The following is a 25,580-nucleotide window of genomic DNA, read 5'->3' on the forward strand; positions in this document are numbered from 1 at the left end:
TCACCAGCTGTTTTTTACTTTTCTGTAAGGAGATACAATTTTTCAAAAATGTAGTCAATTCCCCAGGTTTTATGTCGTTCTTCAAAAGCATCAACTTCTTCAAGGCAATGAATGCTGCATTTTGTACCTGAAATAAGAAAGGTAACAAGTTAAAACATTGTGAAGGACATCTGAGATGCCTCTAGAAATGCTCTTGAGGATTTTGTGGCCAAAAATCTTTATCTCGTGTGTGTGTGTGTGTGTGTGTGTGTGTGTGTGTGTGTGTGTGTGTGTGTGATATTGTCATCTTCTGTATCACTTTCTACTTTTGTAGTGGGTAGCCATTCCAGCTTTGACCTAGAAGTTCCAAACCCCATTGAGGCTTCAGTAACGGTCACGCCTACAAGGCGGGGCTGAGAGAGGATGCTGAAGACCTGGGATCTGGATGTGGGGGCTCTCTTGGTTCCTGGACCCTGGATGCTGGAGGTAGACCAAACAGAGTTCTCCAGAGAACACCACTGGACTGCAACATTCGCTTTTAGACTGTTTACCTTGTTTACATGAAGCCTTAGTCCTTAGGTTATTTAGGTAGATAAGACTTATAGATTTATAGTCACCTATGCCTGTCACCTCTATAGTTATGCTAGTTAGGTTATCCAGATTTATAGATACATATGTCAGATGGACAGATAATCTTCAAACACTTCATGGACCTAGAGAATATGGCATTTAAATAACTTAGAATTCTGTTGACATAAGACACATTTGCTCCTGGCAACACCAATTTGATCCCGAGAGAACATTGAGCTTCTAAGACATTTCCATTTGGAAGTTTGTCTTCTTGGCACAAAATGGCCTACTGGGCAAAGAACTGCCCTTGCCTCAACTGTCCTTCTGGACAAGCGGGACACAAAGAAAAGTGACTTCCAAACTCTGCCAAGACAGGGTAAGATGGTCTTTCAGATTCCTTCTTCTGAAAATGGTCTGTCAGATACTCTAGGCCTGTAGCCAATTTGAATGCACCAACAGTGCTGAGAAACATTAGGTGACTATCCAGGCTGCCAACTGTCTCTGTCTATTCTTGCAAGATTCTCGAAAGTTGCTTGTATCCACGTTCCATTTCTCAGGTACCATTATATTCCTTCTCAGGTCTATGATGGGATTGAAGACTAACAGTTATTGTTACAACTTTATATATATATAAAATCTTAGGTAGAATATACTAAGTATTAGATTCAGGTTCTTTAGGATAGGACACCTTTTGGAATGATCTTTGTAACATGCGATTTACCCACGCCCTAGACTTCCCTGGATTTTAGTATGTGTTTCTTGCTTGATATTGTTTTCATTGATTGTAGTTCCATCCTATCTAGGTCATTATCCCTCATTACTCCTGGACAATATTTGATAACCATTTCTTGGTATATAGTATTGTTTTAGGTTAGAACCTTCTTATTTAGACAAAAGGGGGAGATGTAGTGGGTAGCCATGCCAGCCTTGACCTGGAAGTTCCAAACCCCATTGAGGCTTCTGTAATGGTCACGCCCACAAGGCGGGGCTGAGAGAGGATGCTGAAGACCCAGGATCCAGATGCATGGGCTCTCTTGGTGCCTGGACCCTGGACGCTGGAGGTAGACTGAGCAGAGTTTTCCAGAGAACACCACCGGACTGCACCATACCTTTCCCAGACCCTGCAACCTACCTATCCCTTCATTTGTAAGTTAACCCGCAAAATAAACCTCCCTTTTAACTATGTGGAGTGGCCTTAATAATTTCACCCATATACTTTATCTTTTGAGACAGGATCTCAGTGATCCTAGAGCTCCTCATTGGCCAGCAAACTCTGGAATCTGCCTGTACTCCCCCTTCCCCCCACTGCAGCTGCTAGGCTCAGTCATGAGTGAGAGGTCTGGCTTTGATGTGGTGCTGGAATCCAAAGGCAGGTCTTCATGTTTGCATGGCAGGCACTTCACAGGCTGTGGTATCTTCCCAGCACCCCTTCCTGTCCTCTGAGACTTGGGTCTCATGGAAACTAAGCTAGCCTTGAATTCATCATGTAGCTAAGGATGGCCTTGAACTTATGATCCTCCAGCACCAGATTCCCAAATGCTAGGACTACAGGTGGGGTCTGTATTATAAAGCACACAGATAAAAAGGCATAGTGTGGAAACTAGTCCCTTTTCTAGGGTGAAAAAGTCTTTCATAACATAGTCTCTACTTTTTACATTTTATACACTTTAATTGCATGTACTAATAGTTCACTAGCAATTTGAACAGTTAACTGTTTACTTTCTTGGTTTATTTCTATTTAATTCTATTTTCAGATAGGCTTTTCTCTTTGGTCCAGACTCAGGCTGGCCTGGAATTTTCTTTCCTCTTGATTCAGTTTCCTGAGATCTGGGGTTACAGTTGTGTCCACCATGCTTGATTTACTGATTTATTTAAAAAGAGCATAGCATAACTGGACGGGAGATGGTTCAGCAGATAACGTGCTTATCTTTCTTTCAGAAGACCCAAGTGTGCTCACAACTGCCTATACCTCCAATTACTGGTGCTCGGATGCCTCTGGCCTCGTAGACATGTGCACATACCCATACAGACACATATACACATATACATAATTAAAATAATAAAAATAAATCTTTAAAAAAGATATAAAGAGCACACACCTTTAGTCCAGCACTCATGAGGCCGATGTAGACATCTTTGAGTTCAAGGCCAGCCTAGACTACAGGCAAGTTCCAGGACAGCCAGAACTACACAGAGAAACCCTGTCTCAAAAAACTATCTATCTATCTATCTATCTATCTATCTATCTATCTATCTATCTATCTATACATATACATACATATATATATGTGTGTGTGTATGTATATATGTTTCAAACACACACACACACACAGAGCACATAACTTCTAACCCATGGTAAGGTGCCTACAGCCTGCCTGACAAGCTGAGTCAATCCCCAAAATCCACACGGTGGAAGCCAAGAACTGCCTTTCTACAAGTCGCCCTGTGACCTCCATGTCACACACACACACACACACACACACACACACACACACGTGTGCATATTAAAAAGGAATGTTAACTCACCAAATAATCTCTTAAGTTCAGCATGTGGAACATAAAACGGTGGGCCTAAGGGAAGAGAAGTGTGATGAAGATTAGTTACCTTTCAACTCCAATTCTCAAACACATTCTTGGGGTCATCTCTCAGCTTAATTTCAATGATAGTATGGATACTTATTCTATAAACTACTCAGAAATCCAGAGAGGTGAGGATATAGCATGCCTTTCTAGTTTTGTTGTGTGTATGTGGGTTCTTGTGTGTGTGTGTGTGTGTGTGTGTGTGTGTGTTTTAAAGACAGGGTCTTATGTAGTTCAGGCAGGCCTCGAACTCACTATGTGGCCAAGGATGACCTTGAACTTCTGACCCCCTGCCTCTACGTCCCCAGTACCAAGACTATAGGCATACACTGCCATATCTGGTTTTCAAAGTGCTGGGGATCAACCCAGAGACTTCCTGCATGCTAGGTGAGCACCCTACCAGCTCAGCTCTATCCCTGCTCCCCACGACCTGGCTTTCGTATAGCTCATGTCCAAGATCAGAGTGGAGCCCATGGACAGGTTCCTTTGCGGTGTCCTTCACCTTCCAGGGTGCTGGTTTCTGCCCTTCACACTCCTCCTCACTACATTCTTCCCACCCCACGGTGGGACAGGGACTCGCAGCATCTTCCCCTTGTCCTTTAAAGCAGCACTGTCCCCACTACACACAGCAGCTGTGCTGTTTCCCATGGTGCCCTCCCTGGGCCTCCTGCTCATGAGCAGGACTTAGATGAGCAGAGCTCACTTCTGCCTCACTAACTTCTCTTTCCTTCTGACTGCCTCAGACATAATTACAGACACCAAGTCTTACCTTTTAATGAGTTTTTTAGACCCAAGGTTTTCAAAAAGAACAACAACAAAAGACTACCACACATAAATATTAATAAAATAGAGCACTGTTTTGTTTTTTTTTTTTAAGTTCAATCAAAAATCAAACACTGCCAGCATGCTAGTTCACACTTGTAATCTTAATGCTTAGGAAGTCAAGGGGGCAGGATAAGAGTTCAAGGATAGCCTGGGCTACATCCTAATTTCAAGGTCAGCCTGGACTACATGAAACAACCCCTCTCAAAAACCACCAACCCACCCCAGGGAACCAGGCGTGGTTTCAGCACTCAGGGGTGGAGGGGGAAGGATACTGAGTGTGAGGCCAGTGTGGGCTTCATCATGAGACACTGCCTCAAAACCAGCTGACCAACCAAACAACATCCTCCTCCCCTAACAAGAAAACAACCAGAATTCTTACAAATTAGAAGTCTGAATACTTGATTTTAACTCCTTCATGGAAATACAAGCCTGTCCAAGGCAAGCACTAGGCTCCAGTGTCCAAGGCGGGGAGGTGGCTCAGTGGGACAGCACTTGCCTGGCACCTGGAAGGCCCTGGGGTCCATCCTCAGTGTTGTAAAAGCTTCCTCCCAGTGCAACATAATGAGCTGCTGTGGAATATTCCTTTACACTGTGTGGATATATGTTGCTGTGATCGGTTTAATAAAGAATCTGACTGGCCAATAGCTGGACAGAGTAAGTTTAGGCAGGAGAGCCAAACTGAGAATGCTGGGAGGAAGAAGGGAGGAGTCTAGAGTCACTGGCCAGATGCAGATGGAACAGGAAGATGAACGTGCCATGCTAATAAAGATGCTGCCATGTGGCAGAGTGTAAAATAAGGAATATGGGTTAACATTAAATTTAAGAGCTAGTTAGTAATAAGCCTGAGCTATTGGCTGAGCATTTATAATGTTAAGCCTCTGGGTGATTATTTGAAAGTGGCTGTGGGACAGGAAAACTCTGCCTACAATGAGTCAGATGAAGCTTCCTTTCCAGAGATTGGAAACAGTCAGGCCAGGGATGAAGCTCCGTGAGAGTGGGCTTGCTTGCACCCATAATGTCCTGTGTTTGATCCTCACTGATGCCAAATGTTACACAAAACAAACAAAATCAGAGAGAATACAATAGATAACATATAAGATTAGCTAGGTGTTGGGGCTCATGTCTACCGTCCAGGCACTTGGGAGACTGAAACACAGAGATCTTGAGTCTAAAGCTGGCCAGGAACTTTAAAGTAAGTTCCAGACCAGGCTGAGCTTTAAAGTAAGACCATGTTTTAAAAACAAAACAAAAGCGCACTATTTGAGAGGTTTCCCTAGAACCCTTACAGTTTCTCATGCCTCTTCCTCACTTGTCTGAATTCCTGCAGGGATGTATTTGAGTGTGTATCAACATTAGCTTCATGCAGCTCCAACTCAGTGGGCAGCATAGTCACACAATGCCCAGGGCAGGGCACCCACATTTCTTTCTTCTACTCTAGGGCTCTTGAGATATCTCTTTACATTAGGATCATCCATTTCCCCCTTCCATAGTTTGAGCTATGGCTGATGAACAAAACAGGTAAGGAATATAAGAAAACATGGACAGTGTGGAAGAGCACAAGGTTTCCTGTTCCCACCAGCCCAGAACTGTCTCCATGCACACAAGCAGTGTACATCCTATCAGAGAAGATAGGAAAAAAAAATAATCCTTACACGTACATAGAATTAAATCATGACATTGGGCTAACAAAACAAAACAAGTGTTACCTGCATATTTCGTTGGATCATAAGAAAGGACAGCCACGAAGTACTGAAACCCTTTTCTCAGTAGGGACAGCATAATATCTGCATAGCTAGAAAGAGCAAAAAAAATTATGTTTCATTTCTCTAGACAGAGGCTGGAGGGGGCAAGAGGTAATGAAGGAAGCCAGCATTTACTATATATTACTATCTGCAGTGAAATTCTCCTAGTAAACATATAAACCTGTGTGGTGGTTTGAATGATAATGGCCCCCACGGGCTCACAGATTTGAATACTGGTTTCCAACTGGTGGAATTACTTAGGAAGCATTAGGAAGTCTGGCCTTGTTGGAGGAGGTGTGTCACTGGAGGGGGGTGGGCTTTGTGGTTTCAAAAGTCCATGCCAGGCACAGATAGGCCCAGTCTCTCTCCTCTCCCTCTTCCTCTCTGCCTTCTGCAGATCAGGATGTGAGCTCTCAGCTACTGCTCCAGTGCCATGCCTGTCTACCTGTTGCCATGTCTCCACCATGATGGTCGTAGACTCAGCCTCTGAAACTGTAAGCAAGCCCCCAGTTAAATGCTTTCTTCTATAAGGTGCCTTGCTCATGGTATCTCTTCACAGCAACTAAGATGACCTGGTTCTTGTGCCCCAGGTTGGCCTCAAATTCACTATGGCTAGGTTAACCTTGGATTTCTGATCCACTTCCTAAATGCTGGGATTATATGCATGCAATACCATGTAAGTTTATGGCATGCTGAGGTTGGGAACATGAACTTTTGCATGCTAGGCAGGGTTTTGTTTTGTTTTTGGTGTGTGTGTGTGTGTGTGTGTGTGTGTGTGTGTATGTGTGTGTGTGTTTTATCTGCATGGATGTCTGTGTACCACTACATGTATGCAACTATTATGCAGGGGTTCTTCTTTTGAAGATTATTATTTTAGTTATATATAATTGTGTGTTTGTGCTTTGGGGGAGGGGTTTATGTGCACATGAGTGCTGGTGTCCAGAGAGGCCAGAGGCTCTGATCCCCCTGGAGTTGAAGTTATAGGCAATTGTTAGCCTTCTGACATGGGTGCTGGGAAGTGAACTTAGGTCTTCTGGAAGAGCAGTATGTGCTCCTAACTCCTCAGCTACCTTTCCAGCCTCCAGGGGTCCTTATTTAAAAGCAAGAAATACATGGAACAAATGATGTCCCCTGGCTCCCTACCAAAGCTGGGAAAAGGTAAAGAGAAAAATCAAGTTGAAGCCTTCTCCCAGGATAGGTCAGATAATGAAGAAGCCACAGGACACACAGAGGCTGATATGGTGGTCCTAATGGACCTGTTGACCTTGTCCAGATGCTTCCTGAAGGACCACCAGTCTCCTGTGTGCTGGGGGCAGGGGCTCCCAGGGCAGACTGGGTATCAAAAGCACCAAGGCACATGTTGGGAGGAAAGATGCTTGAGCTCTGCCCACAGAGTGACTCAGTAGGTCTGCTGTTGGGCTGGGATGCTGACAGTTAACAAATATCCCACGTGACTAGGACATCTCTAGAGGCATACATGTGAGGAGGGGCAAAGCAGAAGCCCTTTCATCTGGTTCGATGGAGCGTGAGACAAGTGTGCAGGTAAGTGTGAGGTGACAGACAGCTGAAGTTCTGTAAATAGGGCATTAGCCAACAGTGTCGTGGATGGTCTGTTAGTGGGTACCAGCCACAAAGAGTGAGTGGCACAGCTTCCAGCCATGTGCTGGTTCCGAAGTGAGGTGTGACTGTGACAAGGCAGTGGACTGATCAGGAAACAGGTCTGGGCTGGTACTGGGTGATGAGGCAGACCCAGCTGATGGCGCCATTTGCACACTGAGTAAGTAGAGAGAGGGACTGATCGTCAGCCATGGTGGCCATGCTGAAAGGTGCTGAGTGATGCCTGGATCCACTTGCACAATGAGTAAGTAGAGAGAGGGACTGATCGTCAGCCATGGTGGCCATGCTGAAAGGTGCTGAGTGATGCCTGGAGCTGAGGAGGCTGAGTGTCGTCAGTGAGTCAGATGTGTGCAAAGAGAAATGGCAGAAGCATGCTAAGGGTAGTGATGCACACCCACAATCTTAGCAGCTGGGAGGCTGAGGCAGGAGCACCACAAATTCCAGGTCAGCCCGGGCTGCATATGAGTTTGAGGATAGCCGTGGTTTCATCCTGAGACCCTATCTTCAAAAAAAATCTTAAATAAAAAAAAAAAAAGAAAGAAAGAAAGAAAGCAATCTTTTGAGCAGAATCCTTTGCTTTTTAACTTTCTGATAACATACCCCCAATGTTGTCTAAATCTATAGCCCAGGCTGGCCAGGAACTCACCATGTAGCTTAGGCTGGCATCAGATTGACAGCAATCTTCCTACCTGAGGCTCTCAAGTGCTGGCATTACAGATGTGAGCCACCACAGCTGTTGTGACTCTTGTTCTTAAGAGGTGGTAAGAAGAACTTGTCCCTAGGATGGTGACCCATCAGAGTGGCTCAGCCATGTCTCTTGGAACAGAATATGGACTTTCAGTCAATCTCAAAAACCATCCAGAAAGTGGGGCTAGAGAGATGGCTCAGTGGAGGACTGAGCCTGGTTCCTAGCATCCACACTGATTGGCTCACAACTGCCTGCATCTTCAGCTCCAGGGTATCCAATGCCCTCTTCTGACCTCCATGGTCATCCACTGTGTGTGCATATACATACACATATGTTCATGCACATACACACAAATAAAACAGAATTAATTAGTTCTGATAACAATATCTAACATGCTCCTGAGTGTGCTTCCCCTGTGACCACACACACCCAGAGAGGAGGGTGTGGGAGGAAGAGGCAGAGAGGACTAGGGAGAATCTAGACTCTCTGGCCAAGCTAGAGCTTGATTCTCTAAGTAAGCCTCCCCTTGGGTATCACTTGTCTTGTTAGCCATGAACAAAGAGGGCCAGAGTCCACTAGGGTGGCCTTCACAGCTAAGGACAGAGGAACAAATGCAGGAAACAGTGCACTTGTCTTACTTGATGTACAGCTTGATTTTCTTCATTTAGTCACAATAATTACAGAGACCTTACCTGCACTAAATGTGGATCAAGTCCAATACTGAGGGAACAGCTGAGCCCAATGGACCTGTTTTCCCTTTGGTCTGAACTCAATATCCTGATCTCTCCCTGCCATCCTGTGGACTTTCATAGAGCAAACCAAAGTCCATGAAGGGACTAAGCCTAAAGAAACAGAAGAACATCCTGGAGGGGGTTCAGGAAATAGCTACTGACTTAAGCATTTTGCAGAACTGAACGTGGTCCACAAATACAGTGTGTTATGAAGACGAAGGAGTTTCAAGTGATGCTTTGAGCTGATGAAGGACACTAATGCCATGTGGGAAATGCAGAGCATGCACTGGATATTTGGATGTGGATGTGGATATTTGGAAGATCTGGGTGACAGAACTGTCATGGCAAAAGCCATGCCCATTTCCCCAGCACCTGACCCCAATCTGATCCCGAGAGAATGTTGGGCTTCTAAAACATTTCTGTTTGGAAGTTTGTCTTCTTCTTGGCATAAAATGGCCTGCTGGGCAAAGAACTGCCCTTGCCTAGACTGCTGACAGTATGAATGCTGTCCTTTCCGGATGAGCAGGACACAAGGAAAAGTGACTACTGAACCTTGCCAAGACAGGGTAAGATGGTCTTTCAAAATTCCCATTACTATCACTTCTTGGCTTAAGATCAAGTGTAGTATCTGCTCTTATCAAAATTCCTGCTTCTGAAAATGATCTGTCAGATATTCTAGGCCTGTAGCCAAACTGGATGCCCCAATGATGCTGAGAAACTTTAGGTGACCGTCCAGGCTGCCATCTGTCTCTGTCTATTCTTGCAAGAATTTCAGAATTTGCTTGCTTGCATTTTCCATTTTCTCAGGTATTATTATGTTCCTTTTCAGGTCTTTGATGGAGTTGAAGACTAGATAGTTACAGTTATAAGCCTCTCATATCTTAGCTAAGAACATTTTTAGATACTAAAGTAAGAACCTTCAGGATAGGACAGCTATTGAAATAATCTTGGTAATTTGCCATTTACCTATGATCTGGACATTTCTGGACATTAGCATGTGTTGATGTTGTTCTTGTTGGTTGTAGTTCCATTTTTATTTATGTTATTACAATTTGTTTTTCCTGGACAATACTTGATAAGCATTCTTATTGTATATAGTTTGCATTAAGTTTAGAACCTTCTTATTTAGACAAAAAGGGGAAATATAGTGGTATTTGCTCCACCTTGAGCTATAGAGCCTGAAGGAGGCAGTGCTTCCTGCCATTGTATGTGACCTCTTACATCTAAAAGTCTAATGGGAATGTAATAAATAGCTATTAGAAAGCTGAATGCAAGGAACAGAATACAAGTGAACATTCAGGGCAAGCATTGCAGAGAAAAAAAGCCCAGATGAGGAAGCAGAGTGGGGTGGGATATAGGTAGGAAAATGAGAGGAGAGGAGAGAGAGCGAAATTATCAGTGAAAGAAAGAAAATATGTATATTTCTGGTGTGGATGCTCTAATTTTCAAAGATTAGGTTTGGCAATAGCCTTACATATAAAGCAACTGATTTTTTTTAAATAAAGAAAATATGTGTTGCTGACACAGAGCTTGAACTTTATGGCCATGTGTTAAGAGCCTGCCTCTATTTAATGAGTAATTCAATATCTAACCTGTCAAATCCAAGGAGACACATATGTGGCATTATTTACACAGGAAAAGGAGATTGCATTTCCCTTGCATGCTTTCTTAATTTTGCTTTCTAGTAAAGCTAGGTATAAATATGATCACCACTTTTTTTCTTTGAATTCCTACAGCAGCTCTTCAAGGTCATGTGATGTGGAGCTCTGAGTAAACTCGGCAGGTTAGAATCTCAACTGTCAGGTACTAGCTGCCTAAGTTGGGACATATCTCTTTGACCTTAAATTTCTCATGTGCAAATTGAAATCAAGACAGCATCTATGTCATAGGGCTGTCAGGCTAGTTAAATGTGTTAACACACACTGAATATTCCAAACAATGCCTGGCACAGGACAAGAGTGCAACAGCTGTTAGCCACGGTGATGGTGCTAGCAGAAATAGTCTCAGGTTGCGGAGGAGTAAACTGAGGCTTAGAGAACCACAGCACAAGGAAGCAGAGCTTGCAAAGTGACTGCACCACTGGCATCACACATACTTTAGCTTCCCTCAAACTCAGGTAACACAAAGAAAGCCAAAAAAGTAAAGAAACTGTTCTGGTAGAAGCCCCAGCTCTCTATCCAGACACTGAACCTCAGAAAGTCCCGCCAAAAACAACTCCTCCCCCAGAGATGCTCAAGACCACTCCCACAGGGTATTTAAACTGCCCCCCAGAAAAGAGACACTTGGTTTTTCGGTCTCTTGTCCCTGTCTCCTCTCGGGGGGAGGGGGCGGAGAATCACTATTAAACCAGACCTTTTTCTAATTTGGTCTGATTTGGATTGCTACGTCGGTGGAGAAGTTTATTGTGGTGCAAAAATTTTTCAGAAACCAACTCACCGATCGTGGTCACCTGGATTGATAGCCACTAATGATCCTCTATCCCAAATCCTGTCAAACTTGCCAATATTCACTCTGCTCAAAAGAGAGGGGGAAAGTTGTTACATTTTGTCTGAAAAAGGTCAAATCTCAAACAAGATGTCTGGTGTTCCCCAGGGGACATGTTGGGACCTCACCCATCGTCAAGGTATCAGGATTTCATGTTGGCTTTTCTTTATAGACTTTAGAGGGGTGTACTGACGTAGAGTGGGGACTGTCCACTTCCTAACTCCCACAGCAGTCTCCTTGTTTGCTGTGACTTGGGAAAAAGAGAGAGGACAGAGGGCAGCTGTACCAAGCTTTCTCATCTGCTGCCAGCTCACAAATAATAATATAGATACTTATTATTTATTATGAAAGCTCGACCTTTAGCTTAGGCTTGTCTCAACTAGCTCTTATAACTTAAATTAACCCATTTATATCAATCTACATTCTCCCACACGGTGTTATCTCTCTTCAGTCTATCACTTCCTGCTTCCTCTGTGTCTTGCTGGTGACTCTGTCTTTCTTCTTCCCAGAGTTCTCTCTCTGTCCAGAAGTCCTGCCTATACTGTCTGCCTAACTATTGGCCATTCAGCTTTTTATTGCACCAATCACAGCAATACATCTTCACACAGTATACAGATATCCTGCAACAGGCAGTGAGTGACAGCTCTGTTCCCTGCCCCTGGCTCAGGCATCAGGCTGTCAGGTACCATATTGTCTCCTGTGCCTTGTAATTCATTTGGTTACAGGCTCAGGTGCCAGATGGATGGCACAGTCTTCCTTTCCTGCCTTTAGCTAGCTGTTCTGGATCATAATAATGATTTGGAAAGTTTGAGAGTTATCCCCATGAAGTGGAAAGATGGAGCTTTGGTAAGAACAGTTGTAGGACAATAATTCTTGTTGCTGCAGAGGTGGACAGGAATGGTGAACAGATTCCCCCATCCCACCGCATCACTGCCTAACAAGACCCACCTTCACTGTTACTATTATCACTCATTGTTATTATGTGTGGTGTGTATGTGTGTGCAAGCACATGCATACTAAGGTATGCATGTGGAGGTCAGAGGACAACATTCAGGTGTTAGTTCTTTCCTTCCACCATGGGCTTTGGGAACTGACCTTAGGTCTCAGACTTACATGACAGGCACTTTTACACTTGCTGGGCTGAGCACCATTTTTTTTTTTTTTTTTTTTAGGGAGCATCTCACCATATAGCGTTGGCTGGCCTGGAACTTGCTATCTAGACAGGGTTGGCCTCCAACTCACAGATTTGCCTGTTTCAAGCACTGTGTTAAGGCGTGTGCCACCATCCCTTTTTAAGTGAACAAATGCATGGGCAAAGCACTTACCACAGAAGCACAAGGATGTGCATTCGGATACCCAGAGCTCATGTAGAAGCAAGACATGTTTGCAATAGCAGAGCTCTCATGGTGAGATGGGAGATGGAGGCAGGAGAATCCAACAAGTGTAAAGGCCAGTAACTCTGGAGTACACAGTGGCCATGAAACCCTGTTTCAAACAGGGTGGTAGGCAAGGACTGGCATCTAAGGTTGTCCCCTGGCTGCCACTCATGTGCCATAGCATGTACACTCAAACGTATATTCACACTCTCACACATTTGGTCACATACACTCCCACACACTCACATACAAAATGGTACAGATAGAGCACTCAGTCACATAGGTAAACACACACTAACATTCACAACACATATGTACTCGCACACATTTACACATATACTCACATGTCCCACTCACACTTTCACACATACACACAACTTCACTCTTACATACTCACACATTCACATTTACATACACACACTCATTCACTCTCTCACACATACAAACACAGTGGTGCAAGGGATCACTTAGTCACACTCACACTCATCCACCCACTCACTCATTCACAGTGACTCACACACTCACATAATGGTGCAGATAGAGCACTCAGTCCTACCTGGGAAGATCAAACAGGCTGCAGCAGAACAATGAAATATTCCCTGAAGAGCTCTGTAATAAAACAATGGAAACATTTTTACACTTAGCTAGGAAAGCTTTAAATGGTCAAGGAAAGGAAACAGGGCTCAGACAAAGCCAAGGAGAGAGTGGGAACACACATTAAACACAGTAACTTTATTGGAGTTTAACTGTAACTTATGTTTTCTTTTAAAACCTGGATGGCGCAGAGGGGGAAGGCTGCAGCCAGCCCTGACAACTGAGTCTAATCCCTAGGCCCTACATGATGGAAGGAGAGCACTGACTCCCATGAGCTGCACTCTAACCTCTACATGTGCACCATGATATATGCACATACATATTCTAGCTATCTATTCCTGATATCGATTCAGCTATCATTCATCATCTATGTACCAAACTATCATCTATATGTTTAGTTCTAATTCTATCATTTATCTTTAATATTTGTCTATTATCTTTTGTTTTGAGACAAAAATCTCACTATGTAATCTAGACTAGCCTTTGTAGCCATAAGTTTTCTTAGGTCCCACCTGGCCCTGTAGTCCCGAGTTCCTCCATCCCGCCTGGCTCCACAGTCTCTCAGCTGCTTATAAAATAATCACTCAGAGGCTTAATATTAATCATCAACTGTATGGCCTATGGCAGGCCTCTTGCTAGCTAGCTCTTATAGTTTAACTCAACCCATAACTATTAATCTATGTATCACCATGAGTTCCATGGCTTTACCTGTGTCCTGTTACATGTTGCTTCTAGGATGGCAGGCTGGCGTCTCCCTCACTCCACCTTTCTCTTTCCTGTCTCTCTCCTTGGGTTTTCTGCCTGTCTCTATACCGCCTTGCCATAGGCCAAAGCAGCTTATTTATTAACCAACAGGAACAACATATATTCACAGCATACAGAAAGACATCCCCCAGCAAGTCTTAAATTCATGATCCTCCTGCCTCCACCTTCCGAGGGCTGAGCTGCCATCTGTATGCTGAAGCCCTGGCTCATCACAGTGTATGACAAGTGTATGACACATAGGTGATCTGAAGCCTGGCTCATCACAGTGTATGACACGTAGGTGATCTGAAGCCTGGCTCATCACAGTGTATGACATGTAGGTGATCTGAAGCCTGGCTCATCACAGTGTATGACACGTAGGTGATCTGAAGCCTGGATCATCACAGTGTATGACACGTAGGTGATCTGAAACCTGGCTCATCACAGTGTATGACACATAGGTGATCTGAAGCCTGGCTCAGCACAGTGTATGACACGTAGGTGATCTGAAGCCTGGCTCATCACAGTGTATGACACGTAGGTGATCTGAAGCCTGGCTCATCACAGTGTATGACACGTAGGTGATCTGAAGCCTGGCTCATCACAGTGTATGACACGTAGGTGATCTGAAGCCTGGCTCATCACAGTGTATGACATGTAGGTGATCTGAAGCCTGGCTCATCACAGTGTATGACACATAGGTGATCTGAAGCCTGGCTCAGCACAGTGTATGACACGTAGGTGATCTGAAGCCTGGCTCATCACAGTGTATGACATGTAGGTGATCTGAAGCCTGGCTCAGCACAGTGTATGACACGTAGGTGATCTGAAGCCTGGCTCATCACAGTGTATGACATGTAGGTGATCTGAAGCCTGGCTCATCACAGTGTATGACACGTAGGTGATCTGAAGCCTGGCTCATCACAGTGTATGACACGTAGGTGATCTGAAGCCTGGCTCATCACAGTGTATGACACGTAGGTGATCTGAAGCCTGGCTCATCACAGTGTATGACACGTAGGTGATCTGTGGTAAAGAGCAGCCATTTGACACCATTTAACATCGTAAGTACTCATGGGAAAAAAGTCAGTTTTGGTGAGACACGGAAATAACTAGTCACCACAATCGATACAAACCTTAAATACCTTGGCACCAGCAATTTCATTGAGTGGTTCCTCTACATACGAAAGATTCTGTTCTGCAAAAAATTCCCGAATCCCAATTTCACTGATTTCTACACCAACTACAGTGTGGCCCTGGTCTGCAAACCTGCAGAAAAACACAGTTACACTTCAACTTTACTTCATACACACCACAGAATAAAAACCATAATGAACAGATAATTCCTCTGGCTGGGAATACAACTTAGGAACCAAGTCCGGCATGATGTCATATCACCAATTCTAGTACTGAGGAGGATAAAGATCTTGGGATTGAGGCCACAATAGACTAGTCAGCAAAACTGTTTCAAAATTGAAAAACTGGGTGGTGGTGGCACATGCCTTGAATCTCAGCATTTGGGAGGCAGAGGCAGATGGATCTCTGTGAGTTCAAGGCCAGCCTGGTCTACAAAGCAAGTTCCAGGACAGCTGAGGATACATAGAGAAACCCTGTCTCAGAAAAAAAAAAAATTATCAAAATTGAAAAAAATTATAATTAAATGAATTTTTAAAAATTGCCACATGTGGCTAGTAGTTGCCATATTAGAGTGCAAACTTGAGGTATTTTGTGCATTTTTGGTAATAATCCTATAATTTCCATTTATTAATAATAAACATAATTGGAAAAATGAATCTCATTACCATATGCAAATAGCTAACAAGCTCTATAGTTACAGATTTCACATTTTGAGGATCATAAACAGTACCAGAAGTCTTAGAAGGCAAACAGCAGCAGGTGCACAAATATTGAGACAGAAATATGTTTATATCAAATTACATAAAACTAGTCAGTTCTGCTGTAATGTAGTACAAGCCTAGCTAAATGTTACTACACTATGCAGAGTCATGCATAAAAATCACAAGGCTGTTGGGAAAGGAAGGGCTAGGAAACAATATGAAAACCTTTGTTAGCTGAGCATGGGGGCACAGGCTTGTAATGCCAGCACTTGGGAAGTGGAGGCAGGAGGATCAGGAGTTCAAGGTTAGTCACAGCCATACAATGAGTTTGAGACTAGCTTGAGCTACAGGAGACCCTGTCTCAAAGACCACAATGCGGGGCTGGAGAAATAGCCCAGGGGTTAAGAGCACTTGCTGCCCTTAAAGAAGACCTGAGTTCAGCTCCCAGCACCGGTATCCAGTGACTCACAACGGCCTGTAACTCCAGCTCCAGGGAATCTGATGCCCTTTCCTGACCTCCAAGGGCAACAGCACTCATGTGGACACACCAACCAACACATAGTTTAAATAAATCTTTAAAAAACACAACAAAACCAAAAATTAGGAATGGGGCAAGGGCTCAGTGGGTAAAGTGCTTGCTATTCAAGCATGAGGACCCGAGTTCAGATCCCCAGCACCCACAGAGAAAGTCAGGCATGGCAGCCCATACCTGCAACACCAGTGCTGAGAGGATCCCTGGGGCCTGTCAGCAGACTCCAGGTTCAGTGAGAGAGCCTGTCTTTAAAAATAAGGTGGAGATCAATAAAGGAAGATGTGGATTTTGGATAGTACACGCGTCTCTGCACATACAAGTACACATACATATCACACATACGCATACATACACACAAACCTGTCAGTGTCACAGTTGGATAAATAGTACAATGGGGCACTACCATCTGATGGAGTCGGTTTCAGAAGGTAGGCGTTGGGAAATGTTCTGTGTGAATTGCTGTGACGTGATGGGATGAGGGAAACTGAATAGGAAGCTTCTAACACCAAGTGTGGAGGGGAAAGTCTGGGCCTGGGGGTAAACTGAGGGAGCAGGGCACTGTTTGAACAGCATACATGTAGATTTAGTCTGTTCATATGCAATGTAACGCATCGTGGCAGAGTTTGCCTTTCATCTGATGCCTTCTTCAGAGGACATCACGGGTGACCAGAGGTGAATGTCATATGATGTTCCACTCATTCTTTCATACATTAACTGAGAATAGAAGGCACATTTCAAAACAAGAACAAGACGGACTGTGCTTATTATCTACGCAAGAGTGTATGCTCCCAACGTGGGCAGAGCATTGACTATTTATAGTTCTAAAATGAAACATACTAATAACTTGTCTTTCATACTGCCCAGGGAATTTGTAATCTATCTAGCATATGGAGATGGATGTTTTCTTTGTGCATGTTTTTGAAGTTACAGAATATAAGCAAAGGTTATACAAATTGGCTGCATATATTTTTATTTCCCAGTCAACACATGCAGCGTCACCTGGATACAAATAGGGCAAAACTGAGACCCTAACATAACAGTAATCTCTCATTTTAATGCTTTGTGGATCCCGTTCCTAGTTAGTTTATCTGCTCACATTCAATGCTTGTACATGCACAGGTCAGTTACATGAGTGAAAATTTCTCTAAGGTGATAACTTACATGCAATTACAGTAGCTTGATTCTGTACTTTTATTCCAATTTTATTATTATTTTGCAGTTTTGGGAAATGAAGCCTGAGCCTGTGGATGCTAGGCAAGGACTCTCCTACTGGATTACATCCCCAAACCTTGAATTTTTGTGTTCCAATTGATTGAGACCCCCAAAATATCCAATAAACATCTAGCTAGCTAGCTATACAGTTTCATTAATGTTGCCTAAAATCTCTGCTCCAGCCACAGAATTACCATTTCTGTTTATGGAATTGTTTTCTCATAGGTAGTTTGCAAAAATCACTCTCTTCTGGTTTGACAAGAACTGATTAAAACATGGGCCTAATAAGAAATATAATTCTTAATTTCATGGCCACACTTGAATATCAGGTTATAATAACCATTTAAAATTTTTGTCAATTTTTTATTTATGAGTATGTGTATGTCTCTGTATGTACGCTGTGTGTGTGTCCACAGAGGCTGGCAGAGGATGTTAGAGGTGGTTGTGAGCCACCTGATGTGGGTACTGGGAATTGAATGGGAGTCTTCTGAAAGAGTGGCAGGTGCTTTTAACCAGAGAGCTTTCTGGCTAGTCCCGTAACAGCCATTTAATATATGCTCTTAGCTACAAGTTGAGACAGTGTGGGCTGCAAAAATTTCACTCTCTCTACTGGAGAATAAAATCCAAATGCATATGCTTTGTGGGTAGATCACTGGTATTTACATGGGGGAGGCGGAGCATTTGAAAGTAAGTCTATTTTGTATTCACTACCTTTTTCCCTCAATCTTTTGTTCTTTCCTGCTTAGTGGTAGATAGAAGTTCTCAACACTTAAGTTTTTCAGCAAATACACATCTTGGAGGATGTGTTTGTGGCTGTGCATTATCATGACAACAGTGTTTTGTGTAAAAAATAATTTCTATGGTTGTGACTCAGGGTAACCCTGAAGTAATGGTGGCTTATTAATTAGAGTTCTTTTTGTAGAGGGCAGCTCACTGGTTTTATAACAGTGACTCACAATAACAAAAACTCCTGTTTGCTCATGGGAGGAAGGGAGGGTTGAGCTGAACTCTGGACTACAATAAACACTGCCCTGCTAAAAGCTTGTGCTACAGTTTGTGTTTTTTCCTTGCCTTCCATTTCAAATATCCATAGTTATTGAAATTTCTAAGCTACATATAGATATTAAATCACATACAAAGATCCAGGAGATATGAAAAAGGAGGCTGTTCATTCCAAATTAATTCACTCCCTGATTGCCAAGATCACAGGTGTGTACCACCACCCTAGTTTTAAGCAATGCTGGGGACTGAACCTAGGGCCTTGTACATGCTAGGCAAATGCTCTACCAACTGTGCTAAATCCTTAGGTGCCTACCCCCCAATTTTTTTTTTTTTTTGGTCTTTGAAACAAAATGCAGAAAGACAAGGTCAGGCCTGACTCAGTTTGCATTCTTGTTTGGAAATAGTATCTCTAATTTTGTAACTATCACAGAGTCTCCTAAAAATAAAGACACTGTTGTATTTGAGAATGGGATTTTGTTATTGATCTTTGTATGTTTGCTTGATTGGCTTTTAGAGACGGGGTCTCACCTAGCTCAGTAGCCCTTGAACTTGCATGTAGCCAATGCTGGCCTTGAATTCCTGATCCTCTTGCTCTCACTGACAAAGCACTACTATTATGGGTATGTTTGGCTACACTTGACACTGAGAATTGTAGCTGGAGTTTTCTTCAGTCCCATTTGGGCCCGCAGCCACTCAGACCCAAGTAAACATACAGAGACTTATATTACTTATAAACTCTATGGCCATGGCAGGCTTCTTGCTATCTAGTTCTTATATCTTAAATTAACCCATTTCTATTAATCTGTAAGTTGCCACGTGTCTTGTGGCTTACCGGTACTTTACATCTTGCTTCTCATGGTGGCTGGTAGCGTCTCTTGACTCAGCCTTCCCCTTCCCAGAATTCTCCTCTCTGCTTATCCTGCCTATACTATACTTCCTGCCTGGTTACTGACCAATCAGTGTTTTATTTATCAGTCAATCAGAGCAACACATTCACAGCATACAGAAAGACATCCCCAGCAGAGAATGGGTTTCTTTCTTTCTTTCTTTTTTTAACCTACACATAGCCTGTTAAATATTTACCCCAGTATTACTCCACAAAAGCCAGTTAATGCTTACCATTTCATCTCAACCGCTTTCCCACAGAGTGGGAAAAACACTCTCAGTCCACACTGGCCTTTAAGAAATGTATCCAAATGCTTCTTTAATAGCCTGGGGAGAAAAACAAAGTCACAACAATGCTTGCTTTAACTAGGCCAATGCCTGAGAGAGGAAAATAGAATTGATGACACTAAGAACTTCTCATGTATTATCTCAGTGCACCCAACAATGTAACAAGAAGGTAATGTTACTTATTACAACCTCCAGTTTACACTTATAGAAACAGGGAGGCTTAAGGACCTTGCTTCATTACACAGCTACTTAGTATCAAATATGACTAACAATGTGAGTTTTTCACCGGGAAATAACTTCTTATTTCCTTGAGTGATACATTTTAAAAAGTCTGTCCAAATTGTTCAGTTGGAACCTCCAGCCCACTCCTGCTTGATCCCGAAAGCCCCATTCCTGTCTCTCTAAACCTCACCCTCTCAGAGAATCTCCATCAAAGGGAAGGCACCAAAAAGTCCAGTTCCTAATTTTTGGTGTTATGGCAGCTCCTTCCCTGAAGTTGCCAGTGGCCCAAATGCCCACCTAAAGTGGCCAGCTTGTGACCATACTTGGGCATAACCCCAGCTTGTGGTGATAAGTCATCACTCCTTGCCTACAGCGTATATAATCTCCCTGCTTTAGTTCACGTGTGTGACCTCTCCTGCCTCAATATCTGGGACTGGAAAACTCAACTGGGATTTGCTTTGCTCAAACAAACCTGTTCTTTTACTTTTCCAGTTCGGCTTGATCTGGCTTACTATGGATGTGATACAGAAAACCTATTACTAATCACCACATTTATACTCTTACTTTTGTTGTTATGAAAGTGATATTAAGAAAGGTTCTCTGGACCTGTCCATTTTCAAAACTTCACAGAATAGCCTCTCAATGAGCTTAACTCTTCTTTCTTTAATTTCAATTAAATTATGTTGTATGTGTGTATATATGTGTACACATCTGTGTCATGACACATGTCTGGAGGTCAGAGGACAACTTCAAGAGTCAGTTCTCACTTTCCATCATGTGGGGCTTAGAGGCAAAATGTAGGGTGTTAGGGTTGGTGCCAAATGCCTTCCCCTGCTGAACCAGTTTGCTGGCCCTCACCTTCACTTTAGAACATATGGAGACATAAGCTTAAATGTTGTTTCAGCATTTGCTACATGTATAAGCACCATGACAAAAGTATGGGTGATTTAAAAGAAGATGCATTTCATAAATCTAAAATGTCATCGTCTATAAGTTATATATCATTATATAATGAGAGAAAATAAAGTATGATATGCTATGGATACGTTCTGACTTCTGAAAGGCTACATAATGTGAGACAATTACAATGTGTATCTGAACATAAACCCCAAAATGTATTTGTATATTACTTTCAAAGTCAGTGTCTTTCTTTTCCCCCCTTTTTCCTTTTCTTCTGGAGACAAAGTCTCATGGAGCCAAGCTCTGGCCTCAAACTCCCTTATGAAGCTTCAACTTCTGATCCTCCTGCCCCCATTTCTCAATTATTACCGGCATACACCACCATGCCTAGTTTTGTTTAGTGCTGCGGATCAAACCAAGAGTGTCCTGCATGCTGAGAGAGACCTCTACCAACTGAGGCACACACTGCCCCCTCACCCCAGTCATTTCTGATGAAGCATTTCTCTGTCAGAGACCAAACATGTCTTACTGATGCCCTTGCTCCTGATGAAATCCGATGTGACGGGTCACCCACTTGTCTTGCCATTCTTCCAGGGTTAGTACGCGGTGCTTCTGTACTTCAGTATCACGGTGCTCTTTCCCGTCGGGTGAAGTTGTATCACCCATAGTTTGTAGATAATTGTTGTCTCAGAGGCTGGTGTCTCCAGAGGCTAAATGGAAAAAATATCTGCAACGATGTCATTCAGGAACTGGGATTCTATTGATGAACTATACAAAACCCTTTTACCTTTGGCAATAGCTTTTTAAAAATATATCAACATCAAAGCCAGGAATGTTGCCACATGCCCCCAATACTTGGGAGACAGAGGCAAGAGGGTTGTTGCAAATTCCAGGCCAGCTTGGTCTATATAGTGGGTTCCAGGCCAGCCAAGGCTATATAGCAGGATCCTGTCTCAAAAACAAACAAGACAGGCATGATGCTATATGCTTTTAATCCTAGCACTAGGGAGGCAGAGGCAACAGGCTCTCTATGAGTTCAAGGCCAGCCTGGTTTACATAGTGAGTTCCAGGCCAGTCAAGGTGACAGTGAGACCCTGTGTCAAAACAAACAAAAAACCAGAACCAACCAACAACAAAACCCAATATTCAACATCCAATAAGTCATACCAAAATTACATTTCAGTGAATGCAGGACTAAAAACTCTTCCTTGTTTGATATCAGGAAAGATGTCTCAGAGAATAAGCTGTACTCCACCCTACAAGGCTGCAGAAGGAACAAGAGTAGAAGCTCGGCTGTAAGACGCTGACAAAAGGAGCCTGTGATTTTAGCTTTTTTTAACCAACCAATGCCCTAGTTTCCTAGTTCTGCTCCCTACTCCCACCCCTGGGACTAGTGTGGTCAGGAGAGGGGGGATGGGGGATTCTGCACTGCCTATGGTCATCCACTGGCTGGCCCCCTGGCTACATCAGAATTCGGCTTGTTGAACCTGTCAAGTCCTTTACCAGCAATCCTCTGCTTTCTGTGTCCTGACATTTGGTAGGGCTTCATGAGGGAGAAAAAAAAAAATAGACACATGGGTTCAATCTATTATTGCTACACCATAAATTTATATTTTCAAATAACTTTCTCATAGCTTTTGGAAAGGTACTGAAGGTTGAACCAAGGGGTTCATACATTCCAGACAGGCACTATGCCAGTGAGCTACATCCCTGCTCCCGTTTGCATAAGAACGTGCACAAGAAGGGAACTGAGGGGTAGAAACTTCATATACCTGCAATTGCAGTTAGAATATGTAAGGAGATGCCTGACCTTCCAATATTTATTTTATTTTTTATTTTTCTGGTTTTTCGAGACGGTTTCTCCATGTAGTTTTGGTGCCTGTCCTGGATCTCGCTCTGCAGACCAAGCTGGCCTCAAACTCACAGAGAGCCTCCAGGCTCTGCTTCCCGAGTGCTGGGATTAAAGGCACCTGCCGCCACCCGGCTGCCCTTCCAATATTAAGGGCGATATAACACCACAGTTCTGGGGGCTGGAGAGATGGTTCAGTGGTTAAGAGCACTTGTTGTTCTTGGCAAAGGACCAAGGTTCAATTCCCACAAACCACATGGTACCTTACGGTGGTCTGTAACACCAGTTCCAACCAGTCGAGCAGGCATGTATGCTTGTGTATACAGGCATACAGGTAAGACATTCATTCACATAAAGTAAAATAAATAAATCTAAAAAAAAAGTCCAGAATCCCCACCTGTCCTTTAAATCACTGGTGACCATATGACTTGAATGTAATGATTTTATTTGCGAAACAGCAAACACGTCACAAAAGCAGCAATTTAAGGAAATGTCCTTTTGTTGCATGATTTAGATTCTGTGCTTAGGATTAAGGACACTCCCATTAACTCTGGGAATAAAAATGCAGTTCACAGCAAGTAATTACTAACAAAAAAAGGCTTTTTCCAGGTCCTGATGGCAGGGGGCAAAGCCCAGAATTCTGAAAGGTCAGCAGGAAGTATGGGATTATTGTAGATACAGAAAAGCAAGAAAATTGCTCTTTCCCCTATTTTCTCTCATCAGAACCTTTGGTACTAAAAGTTGCCCTCAGAGAGAAGTGCTCTTCTGTAAACAGAATAAAGCATAATCTTTACCCTGCCTAGCTCTACCTCTTTCACTGAATCCGGTGCTGAAAGTATCATAAATACAATCACTTGGCAGTAGTAACAGTGCCTCAATGTGGTGTTCACTGTTCATTTCTGGGGAAATAAAACTATGAACACAATAAAAGACAATACAAGTGCAAAGTACAACAAAAGACAAACCCACAATGGTTTCCTCTCATGAATGTTCTTTTCCAGTATACTCATTGGTCCAAGCCCTCCATACCTAAAAAAACCCCACTTGTTTCTGCTTTAGGATTTATTTTAAACAGAGGGTCTGTCTGGAATTCACTAACTGCTCCTGCCTCAGCTCTCTCGTGCTGGGTTACAGGAGTGCACAATAACGCCTGGCTTCTGCTTTAGTTTAATTTTTAAATTTTGTTAAACTGAAAAGTAACTTCACTAAAGTCCACAGATCTCGAGTATGGTTCAGGGAAGTATTTTACCCTTGGACATGTGTTATCTGAAACACACCAGTAAGCACGGAGGCTACTTAATACAATGAACTCAAAGTATTTGCTTTCTGATCTTTTCTCAGTTTTTGCTGCGGTGCCCGAAGCCCCTTTTCGGGACGCGGGGACGTCGGTCATCCGTGCTTTTCACACATTCTGAAGAACATTGTAACAGGCTCATCATATAGTCTTAGCAAAACCACTCTCCCCCGCTGGGAACTTACCTTGGATGCACCCAGCTGTCTTCCTCAGACCCTAGCCCGCCGCGCTTTCGTCTGCAACAACCGGAGCTGTGCAAGGACGCGCAGGCCCCGCCTCAGGGGCGAAGACCCCGCCCAATATAGACAGGTCACGCCCCAGAGAAGATGTCGGGGCTCCAAGTCCTATAGGCCCCGCCCGGGCGTGAGAACCCAAGGCAGAACACGCACACGCCTCTGCACGCCAGACCACGCCCAAGACACTCCGGCCCCTCCTAGGTCGTATTGACTCCGCCTCTGGCACAAGGACCCCGCCCGGGCCACTCAGGCCCCGCCCCCAAACCAAAGCCTCTCACCCCCCCGCGCAAGGGCTCCGCCCAGAGCGCGTAAGCCCCGCCTTTCGCAGGTGCGGAGTTTGCGCAGTGGCGGAAATGGCCGGGGCGGGGCGAGCGCCCGGACCCTCCCACTCCCTGGGCCTGCGAGCTCCTCCCACTCCGGGTCACGGCGTGATAGGGGCGGAAGCGGCGGCGGCCGAACTGCTGCAGCTGCTGGTGCGGATCCTGCCGTCCTGGGCACCCGGGGCAGCGCGCGCCGCCTGGCCAGCGCTCTGAGGTAGGGACTGGCGGCTCCGCGGGCGCGCCCCGGGGGTGGCGGCGGGTTTCGGGTGACAGAGCCTCACAAAGCGACCGGCTGTGGGGCGAGCCCGGGCTGGAGGCGCGCGCGTTCCCCGGAGCTCCCCGGCGTCCCGCGTCGGGAAGGGGTGGCGCGGGGGACCCTGTGTGAGCCGGGGCTTCCCGCGCTGGGCTGCGGGCTTTTCCACTCGCGGCTGTCTTCGAACCCTGCGGGGAGCTCCTAGCGCCTCGGCTGGCCGGAGGTGAGTTGGGGCGGCGGCTGCACCTGGCACGCTGGCGCCGTCTCCAGCCCCAAACCGGGAGGAGGGGACCACAGGCTGGCTTTCCACCGGGGCTATAGGAACCCTGCAGCCCGGAGGAGGGGCCTCACTCTAGGATCCCACCCAGGGCCGTAGGAACCCTTCAGCATGGAGGCGGGACCCCATTCTGTGCTCCCAGCCGGGCTGTAGGAACCCCTTAGCCTGGAGGAGGGAACCCCACGCTGGGCTCTCACTCGGGGTCGTGGGAGCCCTCCATCCTCTAAGGGAGACTCTAGGCTGTGTTCCCATTCGGGGCCGTGGGGAACCCCGTAGCCGGGAGGAGGGACCCTTGCAGCGTGCGGGAAGGACTCTAGCGGTGTTCCCAGCCTGGGCCGTGGGAACCCGCAGCCAGGAGGAGGAACTCCACACTACCCTCCCCACTCAGGGCGGCGGGGGATCCGCACAGTAAGAGGAGGGGCCCCAGGCTTCCCTTCTCACTCTGGGCGGTGGGGAACCCGGAGTCAGGAGGAGAAACCCCTCGCTGGGCTCCCATCCGGAGCAGTGGGCAGCCCCGCGGCCAGGAGGAGGGACCCCACGCC

The 25,580-nt window shown here is 44.7% G+C and overlaps 2 protein-coding genes across 4 annotated transcripts in view; one reads left to right on the plus strand and one right to left on the minus strand.

Annotated features, from left to right (window-relative positions):
- On the minus strand, positions 1-24,393 carry Tpmt (thiopurine S-methyltransferase). Of its 2 annotated transcripts, none has more exons than XM_036188359.1 (9): positions 24,138-24,393; positions 21,339-21,519; positions 19,634-19,726; positions 15,067-15,199; positions 13,149-13,201; positions 11,169-11,243; positions 5,661-5,746; positions 3,076-3,120; positions 1-127 (listed from the first exon to the last, which is right to left on the minus strand). In XM_036188359.1, the coding sequence occupies exons 2-9, from the start codon at positions 21,473-21,475 to the stop codon at positions 15-17; spliced, it is 735 nt and encodes a 244-aa protein (XP_036044252.1). In that variant the 5' UTR covers positions 21,476-21,519; positions 24,138-24,393; the 3' UTR covers positions 1-14. The 2 variants fall into 2 exon arrangements, with proteins under 2 accessions (XP_036044252.1, XP_036044251.1); XM_036188358.1 differs by having other exon boundaries at positions 21,339-21,536.
- Positions 24,394-24,618: 225 nt separating this feature from the next.
- Positions 24,619-25,580, plus strand: part of Kdm1b (lysine demethylase 1B) — a 42,119-nt gene continuing 41,157 nt past the window's right edge. The window contains exon 1 of one of the 2 annotated variants that reach the window (XM_036188377.1): positions 24,619-24,722. The gene's annotated coding sequence lies outside the window, so the exon portion shown is untranslated. Of the gene's footprint in view, positions 24,723-24,949; positions 24,985-25,580 lie in introns of those variants that run through there. The other variant, XM_036188378.1, reaches the window with a different exon arrangement.

The sequence above is a fragment of the Onychomys torridus genome, chromosome 5 (assembly GCF_903995425.1).
Source record: "Onychomys torridus chromosome 5, mOncTor1.1, whole genome shotgun sequence".
Lineage (NCBI taxonomy): Eukaryota > Metazoa > Chordata > Mammalia > Rodentia > Cricetidae > Onychomys > Onychomys torridus.

Excerpts from the sequence above, each read along its gene's own strand:
- Tpmt (XM_036188359.1), bottom strand. The coding sequence starts at position 21,475 with ATGGGTGATACAACTTCACCCGACGGGAAAGAGCACCGTGATACTGAA. Across the intron at positions 3,121-5,660 it reads TGATCCAACGAAATATGCAG|GCCCACCGTTTTATGTTCCA; the intron begins GTAACACTTGTT and ends CTCTTCCCTTAG. Across the intron at positions 128-3,075 it reads TGAACTTAAGAGATTATTTG|GTACAAAATGCAGCATTCAT; the intron begins GTGAGTTAACAT and ends TTCTTATTTCAG.